Raw genomic sequence first — 11,561 nt, 5'->3', positions numbered from 1 at the left:
AACTTCAGGAAGGGAAACATGTCTGAGAGTGTGCATGTGCATGAGTTGTGTTAATGTGTATAACATATCTGTGCCTCCTTGCTGTTTTCTGTCTGCCTAGCCAGGGCTCATCTTGCCTGTGTTGTGAGAGCTCTTCTCTGAGACCATGCACACTGCCTCACCTGTTTCTATGCACGTGCCTTGCAAAAACATGTGACAGTTTCAGAAAACCACTTTTGTTTTTTTTTTTCCATTCATACTCCCACAACTCCTTCCCCAGTGGTGATTCTTCTGAGGTTACAATTGCAAAATTTGAGGTATGGGTACTGACCTGAAATGTATCTGAAATTCTGGTTAAAAAACCCAAACAAAACAAATAAATCCAGAAAACCAACCCCCGACAACAAACCATAAATCCACAGGGATATGGTTTGACTGTCCAGTTCAGATTTAGTTATGCACATCCCAGGAGGAGCAGAATGCCACCACTGTCATTAAAGCAGTCTCCCCTGACGTTAGCCAGAGTGTTGCTGGGTTTCGTTTGGAAAACACAGCGATGGTCTTTGCAAGGGGGCTGGAGGCAGTAATTACACTGCTGTCAAATTAGTTTGAAATATTTTGACACAAATGCAAGTCGAATCTAAATGAGCATCTCCATCTCAATTAATTTACTGAGGTTTAAGCAGAAAGCTGTTAGTTTTGATGTTGGCCTGCTGACAACAGGGAATAGAGTTCCTTTTGCCTTTCCATTTGCTGTTGCTGTTAGTCCTTGACTGCAAGCAAACAGCACCCAAAAGGCAAATTAACAGACATGTTTTGCATTTCTTCCACTGTGTTCAAGACTGCTATGGATATGAACATATTTAATAAGCACCCTGAGAGAAGTTTCATCTCCTGATAGCTATCCATGACGCTAAGTATTCTATTCAGTTTACTGCTGCCAGGAATTATGTCCAGGATATTTGTAATGTGTTATCTCCAGTCCTGATTAGATTTTTTTGCACTGCTTGGATTCCTGTAAAAAGCCTGAAGTCAGGAATGTGACATCATTCCACCCAATTAAGGTGCAACAGTAATAAAGTGAGCACATTCAAAACGTGTCTTGTGGAACTTCTTTAAACCTTGCTTTGAAATTTCAAGTTTGAAGGGGGATTTTATTTGAGCCTTAGTAGCTTTTAACTGCCTTACATGTAAGCTACTTGAAAGTCTGATGAGCTTCTTTTCTTGTGATGTCTCTGTTACTGGAGTTCTTTATTAATGTAAGCTTAAATTTTTCTAGAATCCAATCACAAATACAAAGAAGGTCAGTCTGACACACACCCTTCAACTGATGGATGTTTGCAGAAAAACCATTACTTCTAGACAGGCATTGCAAAAATGTGATTAACTGTGGAACTTCCTGTAAATGCACCAGATAGAGTTCATTATTCACAGTTAATTTCTTGCTTTTGTTACAATAAAATGAAGGACTTCTATTTTGTGTTGCAATGGTTTTTGTATTGCTTGAGATTACTAAGTCTTCCCCAAGTGGTGCATCTTTAGATTTTGTTCAGCACTTCTTCCACATGTGTTGTTAATTAAATATACTAGAGTAGAAAGTACTGATGGGATATCTGGCCATCTATAGTCAGCACTGAAGTAGCTGTACTGGTGGTATGATACTTCCTTCATCATCCTGTTTTTATTGAGAGAAGTCAAAGAGGATGGCTAGTTTAAAATAGACTATAGGAGTCACAATTGTTGTCTCCAAGGTCATTCAAAACAGAAGGAGAGAGAATGCAGAAAGGGTCGATTACTTTGAATACACAAAAACGATGGCACAAAAAGTAAATGCCTCATCTGACCACAAAAAACTGTTTGCTGAAAAATCTGTTAAAGGATTTCTGACAGCCTGAATGTGAGAGTCTGCACCTGCCTTGAAATAGAAGCCGTGAAGGTAGAACATGCATTCAGTTTGAGCTGAATAACATGGTGTGAATATTCTTGGAGACTGGAATTGAACTTAGTGACTTGAGGTTTCAAAGTGAACCCTAGAATGCCTTCATGTTATTTTTTTTTAAGTGTCCAAAGAGCTTTACAATATCAAAGCTACAATTCAAAATACGCATGTTAGGAAGGTTAGGAGATGAGAATAATAATAAATAAATAAATAATCACAATAAAAGGAGCAGTAATGAGTCAGGAATTTTCTACTATAATTCCTCGCTTCTCAGAGGAACCTTCCCTGGCTGCCTGCTACTCTGCCTTGTTCACTCATTGTATAGGTTGTCTTTATTTTGAAATGAAAATTTTTTGTGTAGTGATCCCTGTTAACCCAGTGGAACTTGATTCCTCATATCTGCAGTGTGGGTTAGCTCTTGATTCTTAAAACTATATGTCAGTAATTTTCTTCCCCCACTTTAGGCAAGAGTGTAAGCTCATGTTGTCAACTCTCTAATGCATAAATTGTGCAGCTCCTAAATGATGGAGTAGCTGAAACCATGCTTGTAATTCATGTACCTGTAGCTGAATATCATATCCATCACCAGTGCCCTTTTACTTTGTTTCATGCTTTAGCAAGCCTGTTTAGCAAGGCTGAATCTAAATGAGAGATTCAGATATCTCACTCAGCAAGTAAGATCTTAGTTTCTCTTGGTTAATGTTCATCCTTGTATTGTTTCATTGTCTCTGCAGCTTCCTATTGTTGAAAAAATAAGGATCATTGCTCAGAAGGTGTATGGAGCTCAGGATATAGAGTTGTCTCCTGTTGCGCAGTCACAAGTTGATCGTTACACTCAGCAGGTAAGATCACCAGTGAATTATGCAGTCAGGCACCTGGTGGATGAGAGTCTTAGAAAACCTCAGGGTGTAAGATGTTCTTAGATTGGAGTGTCAAGTCAAGCTTTGCTAAAAGGCATGAGCTTACCCATGCTACTAAACTGTGGGGGTCGGTATGGATTGGTTTAGATTAGGTAGAACAGAATGGTTTTAACCTGGAAAGCTATCTCCTCTGAGCTATGAACAGCGTTCAGAATAAATCTGAGGCTAGTCATCACAGTACTTTCTACGCAGTGTGGTAATTTTGGGTTACTCTCTTAAATGTGACAACTGCACATCTGTAAAAATTGCAGCTAGTGAATGTAACCAATTTTACCATGTGAGTGTTCATTTGTACCTGCAAAAGATAGTTTGCAAGCGCAAGAAGACCTGTGCACAGCTATGCGCATTAAAAACAAATCTCCCAACACTTGTCAAATATTTTGTTTTCTTTCTGTTCATGTTGCTTTCAAGGAGTTATGAATGCTAGATGGTGAAATAGATCACTGATCCTAAAGTATGTGGGAGTGGGCTTTGTTACAGTTTGAAAAGTTTTAAAACCATGTGTACAGGTGAATGTGTTTTCTATAGTGAAATGCCTTCTGCACATAAATGCAGCTGGAGCCTTTCTGTCAGAAAAGAGAAACTGTGAATGATGTGTCATGGAAAAATTCCTGAGTATACTTCAGCAGCTTGGTCATACAGTCAGAAGTTTAGCCATCTTCCCTATAATGTAAACTTACTGAAAATTAATTTGATTTGTCTGGATGGAAAAGAAGATTACTTAGTGTATTTGAAGCAAAATAATCCATGTCTTTATCTTTTCCTGCTGTGATTCCCTAATTCAATTTTTAATCTAATGCTAGTAGTATTAGGACATATTTTCACAATGTCATTAAAGGATTGTTGTCAGCACTGAGCTGCAAAAACAATTCCCTGCAGTGCCACCTCTTCTTCTTCCTTGTGCAATGGCTCTGTTTGAATTGAACAAAAGAGTGGAAGGTGCTTGACTCAAGATTAATCAATAACTTGGAAGACAAATAATGTGGAGGGAGATGCTGAGGGCTTTTCCCAGATTTTCTCCACATTTTCAATAACCACTGCCCTGTCATTAATGAAGTGGATGCCATAACCTTGCACAATTTTTGTCTTGTTTAAACACAAAGGAAAGCATTGTGAGCCATCTGTGTTAACCCTCAAGAAGATACTAGTACCCTTAGAGAATTTTGGACTCTGAATCCTGGTCTTAAGTAGGTGTCTAACTAGGTCATTAGAGCCTAGAGGGAACTGCCATACTAGTTTTATTAAGCTGGTGTAGGTTTCCTGTTCAGTGTGGTATCCGTGCCCTTTCTGAAAATAGCACACTTTAACCATTGCATAGGCAACTTTTGCACCTAACTCTAGATTGAGAACCCACTCTAGAAACTGAGTATCACTACAGCCAAGTCTCTGGAGCTAGAGGCCTGAGCTGAGAGAGAATAGCATGTGAAATACAGTGTTCAGTCCATTTCTGAAATATTAGCTGTTATGAAGCTGAAGTTAACTAGTGCTGTATGGGGTTTAGGGTTTCTAGAAGATACTGGTAACAAAACAAAAACATAATGTGTCTTTCCTGTAATTTTTAAAACTTTTTTTTTTTAGGGGTTTGGAAATCTTCCCATTTGTATGGCAAAAACTCACCTATCCCTCTCCCATCAGCCTGAGAGGAAAGGTGTTCCCACTGGTTTCATTTTGCCGATCAGCGATGTGCGAGCCAGTATCGGAGCTGGATTCATCTACCCGCTGGTAGGAACGGTGAGTGCAAAGTATTCAACTTCCCTTAGATCCAGGGATCACTTGCCTTTGACCCAGCTTGACAGGGAAGTGCATTTCCTGTTTGCTTCTGAAAATATGTAGAACCAGGTGAGTTCTTGTTTTTGTATAATAATCTCTTCCTCAAACTTTTTGTAGCTCTACATTGATAGGAAAAGAGAATTAGGAAAATGCAATATCATATAAGAGCTTTGACGAGGGTCTGAGAGAATGGCTCTTGCTGGTTTTTCCATTTCTGTTGTTTCTCAGTTAGTCTAGGTTTCTTAGGCACCCTAATGCTGCAGAAAAATGAATTTGTATGTCTGTTGCCTTTCTTTATTCAAATTACAGCCATTAAATAACTAGTTAACATGATTGTATCCTAAATGTTAAATTTTTCATCCATTATTACAAAGTATTGTAATGCATTTAGATGAAAGGAATTGTGTTATGGAAAAGTGTATGATTGAAATGATTGCTTTTCAGCTGATGAACCTGGTCTCTTTCCAGTCCTTGTGAACATCACTACTGGTTCTGTAAAACCAAGTTATGGTGGGAAGGGATAGATTTGTAACTGCAGAAGTAGTAGCACATAGTTTCTCCTTTTTTAGAGATTTAAACAATGAGGTGCTAGAAAGAGGCTATTTCATCTTTTCTTCCTACCTGTCCTTAAAAGTACAGACTCAGATTAGGAAGCTCCTGATACTTTCTTCTCTAGCAAGCCTTATCGAAATAGCTGAGAAGTTAGTTAGCTCATTCCTTTTGCCAACCACGCACATCTTAATCCAAACAGTGGTTGAACTGCATCTGACATCTCATAGCTCGAGTTATGACTTATATGTAGCTGATTCATGTGACAGTGCTAGAGAAGGGAGGCAAAAGCCACTGCATTTCCGGAAAGAGTACTCTCCCAATGTTATCTCATCTTCCCAGAGCATGGCCTGATTTCCTTATGTAGCAGTACACTTAGGAAAGGTTGAAAGTTTCTAATCTATTGTTTTGAATTCCCTCTGAAACAATCAAGTGTTTGAAACAAGGAAGGAAGTACTTTCTGACCAGGAGGGTTCCTGGAGTTCAGGAAACTGTGTCAGTATAACTCATTGGACTTGGGGATATGCTTTCCTTCTGCACGATCACATTATGCACATCCACCAGAAGCGGAGCGCAGCTGTGTATTTAAATTGTGTAAGACCAAATTCCAATTACTGGTGACTAGATAAAATTTGTCAGAACTTCTAGTATCTCCTTCATGGCCTGGATTCAAGTTTGCACTGTAAGTTGTGTGTCATGAAGTTGTGAGAAGCAGTGCATGTGAGTAATGGGCAGCAACTGTTTCAAACCGATGAGGGAACTATTCTGTAAGATGTCAGAATGAAATGTTCTTGGGTTGAGTCACACTCTGCATGCTTCACTACAAACTAGCTGCAGTTCAGCGTCATAAATCCATAGAAACTGTCCATAGGAACAATATAGACCAAACAACTTAAAGGATTACCTCTCATTATCCATTTCCATCTAGAACCAAAAAATGCAGTTCTTACGAAGGACATTTTATATATGGGATTTCTTATTGGAGGAGATTGTAGAAAATACATCCAAGTTAGTTCGCCTGACTTCAGTGAGGCATAGTATTAGCCATGGAACTTCTCCCATATCCTGAACTGAGTAAGCAGTATGCTCTCAGTGTTATGGATCCAGAGAGTTTGTAGGACAAGGTACTGTGTAAACGTAAGATCCCCAAGAGCTAAAAATGTAAATAGACATTGATCATTGGTTGTTTGTAAAATATTGCTAACGCTCTGGAATGTAATACTCAGGAATGTGGGACAGAACACTTCTTGGAACTATCACAATTGCTACAAATAGGAACGAGTGGTTATGAATGTATTCCTGACATCCTTACCGTACAATTCTTTTTCTGGACTTAAATTTATGTCAAGAGGTCCAACATGCAGCCTTTCAGAATTGAGAGTTGTGATCATCAGGAAACAAACTCTTGTAAGATAATTGTACCACTGCTTTTGAGATCACTTTTCTAATTTGCTACCTTCAGATTTTTGCATGCATTGTCATCAACAACCAAATCTTAGGACTAATGTTACTTTTTAAGTTGTGCAAGAAGGACTATTTTTTATGTCAGGTTTCAAATCTGAGAGCCTTTGTTTGGCAGATCTTTTACTAATAAAGCTATCTGAAAATGTCTGTAAGAACAAAGCAAGTGTAAAGGGTCATGTCCTGAAGGCTAAAAGTGGCTGGAAGTCAGATGGTAATGAGTAGAGGGATTACAGAAATCCTGGTGACAGCATATGGTGAAAGCATCCAGTCATGACAGTGGCTTAGATTTCTTTATATAGGAAAAAAAGAAGAGCATGGTATAATTATTCCTTGCGTTACTTGCTGGCTAATTGTGTAAATGGAAGAGGTTCCTTAATACCTAAGCTGCTTAGAACATGCTTACAGCTAAGACCTTTCTGATGGCAGAAAAAAATGGGTTTTTTGTTAGTCATAGCGATAATTCTGATACCAATTAAATGTCAAACTCCATTCTCAAAGCATATTTTTTTACTGGATGAGCTTCTTGCACTCTAACCTGGTGGAATTTACCAGTGGTAAAGGAGGTTGATAGAATTCTGCTCCAATTTAATTGGGAAGAGCACGTCAAGTGAAAGAGATAAGTACTGGTGAAAGATAATAAACTATCTGCAGTAACTAGCATTTGTAGTTTAACCTTGTCACTAGCACGTGTAGGGTACAAGATTTGTATTTACCCCAGCACTGATAGGCAGTGATTTTATTTTTTTAAAATTAAATATTTAACATGTTGTCTTCATATTCTCTAAGCAATATTTGGTTTGTGTTATGGTTGGCTCCAGTTCCCTTACAGCATGGAAGTCTTTCCAGGAAAAATGAGCTGAGCCTTATCAGAGGAAATCAGCAGTGAAACAAGAAGTGCATTTAATTAGCACTGGCAGAGCTTTTATCCAAGTTCTCTGCGACCATGACCCAGAGGGCTACATCACTCTCACAGGTGGACTGTTGACATCATTGCTTGGCTTAGCAGAGTGATGGCAGGAAAGCTGCTGGAGTATATGTAGGAAACCGGTGAGGTCATTCACTTGCAATGCTTGGGTGGAGAATTATTGGATTTTTGTAGTATGTGTTCCTCTCCACTCCCACCCAAAAAGCCGTAGCAGTTTGGTGCTTTCTCACATTCAGCCATGTTTGCGTTGTTCTCTTTCATGTGAGTTGCAAGAATGTAGGCAGGTCACAGAAGTAAAACCTGTTGTCTTTTGCCTTTTTGAAGTGATGCTACCAAATCACCGGTGCAGGTAATAAATCTGTGTTTGAATCACAGTGAGATTTTTGTGTATGCACTACTACTTTTATTTTAATGGGTTAAAATTACAGGCGAAGTGTCTTTGAAAATATGTGGAGCTTTTGGAGTCATGCCAGCTCGCAAATTCTCACAATGGACTGACATCCTTCAGATATCAACATATCTGAAGAAAGGTCAGTCTACTACAGAAATGTTTTTCTCCCCATAGAGAAAGAAGTTCAAGTCTCTGGAACTAGTGCTGAAACTATATCCTCTGGGAAGGAACTCTTGGGGTGACCTGTTGTAGTTTAAAATCAGTTTATGAGAGCAATAAAGCTCTAATTCACTTGCGGGTGAGAGCCAGGACTGTCCTGCTAAAATATTACCTGAATATTGTAAAAGGGAAAAGACCTTGAAGGTAAATATTTTTATGAATACTTTTCAGAAGGAAAATATTGTTCCCTGTTGAATGAATTTCTTTTCTCATAGTGGTTAAGAGGTTAAGTTTTGAGAGTGTCTATTGAACATAAGCTGCAGTCCAGGCCCACCTGAAGTGAAATTGCAGTTTTCCAGTGGTGCATGAGGTCCAAATGGCAAACTGTTATTTTTCCCTTCTCTCAGACCCTCTTATGGGACAGACAAATAATTATTGGTGGATTGCCCAAAGTGTCCTGCTGATCTGTGTAACACAGGGTGATATGTCAAAAACATAAATGCTAGTGAGATTTACACTTGCTGTGTAAAGCATTTAGATTGCAATTTGATTTTATTTTGTTTATAAAGGAGTAATGCTCTGCTAGGTGTTCTGACCTCTCCCAGTCCAAAAAATCTCCCTGGTGATGTGGCATTTGGCACCTGCCTTTGGTGTTGTAAAGTTGCTGCATTGTAGCAGTGCTCAGAACAGCTGGTTGTAAAAACTAGGTGCTCACAGACTTTGCAGGATGGTTTTGAGAAAATTGCAGTGTGCATGCTAACAGTAACAGAAAAGGAAAGCCATGAAGTTAAACTCACATAGGAAAGTAGCTTAACAACTGTTTAGATCTAAATTGAAAAATGGTAACAGGAAAAGAAAAGCCCACACTGTGCTGTGTTAGATGATGTGGCTTTGTATTTATTACAGGAGGTATAATCCTTCTTGGGAAGGAGAGGGAGAGGTTTTCTGAATTCCATGGGGTGCATCATTCCTGTGCAGTGGCCAGGTATGCAGATGTGGAAGTGCTGAACGGTGTCCCATTTGGTGGAAGGCGGATAAATTATTCCGGGTTGGGTTGACGGGCTGGGGTTGATCACATAGGTAAAATCAATGACTGAAAGTGAAGGTGAGGACAGTCAACTTCAGTTCTTTGTGTTTAAAAGCTAAAGGCTGAGAGATGGTTATTGTAATAACAGGAAATCCAGTTGTGGTCCTTGGTGGGTTGCATGTTGTGGCTGTGATGGTGTTGGGTTGGCTGGAGAGGGTCTCCATAGATGAGGCAAAAATAGTCCTAAGTGAATGATTTGGCTAAAGGGATGAGGAAAAGGTTGTAGATTATAATGAAATGGGGTATGTGGCAGCCTTTGAAAATGTCCCAGGCATGTAGACTATGAGGCGGTTAAGATTCAAGGAGGACTATGGCCATTTGTGAAGAGAAGATGAGAATAGAAGATTAAGGGGAGAATTGGAAAGATAGGATTGGCTGGAAAGGAAAGAAGTTAAACTGAGTTATACCAGTGGGAGAAGATACCTGTGAAATGATTTGAAGACACACCTAAAATGTACACATAGAACTGAACGAGGGCACTGAAGTAAAAGCCACAAGGGTGAAAGAGATTTGAAGATGTTCCAAAAGCATTAGTTAAAACAATGACATGATCTAAGATCCGGCCAGGAAGAAGTCATGGGAGTAATTGATGGATGTAGTTGCAGGAGAGCAGAACATGCCTTGCCGATGACTAAGGTTTTTTTTTAATTGAAGATGAAAATAGTGGAGTTTAGCTGGCTTGAAAATGTTATTGTCATCTTTAACTTTTGAACATGCATAGAAAAGAGGTTATTTAAATGATAGTTCAAAAATCTCCATATGTTCCGTGCCTTTGTTGTTTACTTCAGCTATTTTAAACTGATATGGATAAGCCAGTGCTTGTTGGAAATGCACAGTAAATACATTTTGCTTCAGATCATTGTCCCTCCATGCCATAGCTATGACACTGACATATGGTAAAATACCCTCTTACAACCCAAAATAATACCCAAAAATACCCAAACGAAATCAAACTAAAACCCCACAAAAAAGCCAAACTGAAAAAAAACCAGCCTCTCTTCCTCCTCTGGCAGTTAGAAATACCTTGATGGATAGTGGAGGCAAGGTACTTAGATTCTGTATAGCTCATGCTGTCTCTCTTGACTGGATTGTTCGCCAGTAATCATTATTTAACCTACATCATAATAGAGTACAATATATTGCCTTTTCTGAATGAAAGACCAGGTCCTGTTACTGGCTGAATCATCAAAATTAATTTGCAGATTATCACAGATTTCTTCAAGCTAACCTTGCATTCCGTGAGGGCTAGCACTTATAGTTAGAGAGCTGAATGGATGGTTATGCTTTGTTTTCTATTGAGAAGAAAAAAGAACTTTTGGGGGGGGGAGGGTGGTGTTGTTACAGCAAATGGAATAGCTGAAAGAAAACTGGTTGTTTTGGAACAGGATGAAACCATTAGACAACATATCACAGAAGAAAATAGATCCTGTGGTTTGGTAAGCTGTTTAATGTTTAGATTAGTTGAGATTCTTTCTTACTGTAATTTCCATTATAAGCAATTTCAGTATGACTATTGTAAAATTAGTTCTTTGTATCCAGAGTGTCCAAATGATTTTCCCATCTCACTGTATTTTAAGACTTGTCAGAGAAGAATTTTTTCTATGCAAATGTTTAAATGTGGCTTAAACAAAATTAACTCTTTAGTAACAAAAATGAATCTAATGTATTTCTTGTATCAATCAAGTTTCCTTGGTCTTTTACAAATATATTTATATTAAATACATCTATAGAAATGTAGCATTATGTTCAAGCTCTTAGACATGTCATATCACTGTTAACTTAAAATAGTTCATCTGAATAAGCCCCTTAAAACAGATGCTTATTTACAAGTACATAAAGCAACTCTCCTGTTTCACTTTCATCAGAAAAAGTGTCAGACTGATAGCCTCCCATCATCCCCTTTGGGAATTTTACCTAACCTCCTCTGCTTTGCACGTAAAGGGCAGAGGACATGGTTAGCCATGCTTTCTCCATGGAAGGTATGGTGCGTCAGAGCGGCTGCAGAGGAATTTCTCAAACTTGTATGCCTATATCACAAGTGCTTGAGCATGTGCTTTCAGTTAAGATTAGCTGACTTGACACATCAACTCAGGCAGGATAGATTCATTGATCAAGGGTAATGCCTGGCTAGCACCGACAAGTTTAAGTGATGCTGGAACAAAGATAACTCATTAAGCTCTGAAACAGTTTTCTTCAGTATGGTTGTTAATGTCTTGCCCTCATCAGACCTCAGAGGTTGTATGTAATGAACTCAGTGCAGCTGTCTTAGGCTTGCAGATGCCATTAGTGTAGGCAAATAAAATGAGAAGCACCTGTAGCATGCATATGTAGCCAAAGGGGGCACCTCTGTGAAAGCGTCCTTTGCTCCAGGCCTTCAG

General features: G+C 38.9%; 1 protein-coding gene across 1 annotated transcript in view; it reads left to right on the top strand.

Moving 5' to 3' along the window:
* LOC103812057 (monofunctional C1-tetrahydrofolate synthase, mitochondrial-like) overlaps positions 1-11,561 on the top strand; it is a 61,064-nt gene that overhangs the window by 16,607 nt on the left and 32,896 nt on the right. Inside the window, exons 6-7 of the mRNA XM_009085062.1 lie at positions 2,653-2,760; positions 4,417-4,569. Coding sequence (XP_009083310.1) covers positions 2,653-2,760; positions 4,417-4,569 — 261 coding nt within the window. The remainder of the gene's footprint in view (positions 1-2,652; positions 2,761-4,416; positions 4,570-11,561) is intronic.

Source organism: Acanthisitta chloris, unplaced genomic scaffold (genome assembly GCF_000695815.1).
Source record: "Acanthisitta chloris isolate BGI_N310 unplaced genomic scaffold, ASM69581v1 scaffold33961, whole genome shotgun sequence".
In the NCBI taxonomy this organism is placed as follows: domain Eukaryota; kingdom Metazoa; phylum Chordata; class Aves; order Passeriformes; family Acanthisittidae; genus Acanthisitta; species Acanthisitta chloris.
The sequence above is the reverse complement of the archived record's forward strand: the minus strand, read 5'-3'. Positions and strand labels throughout refer to the sequence as shown.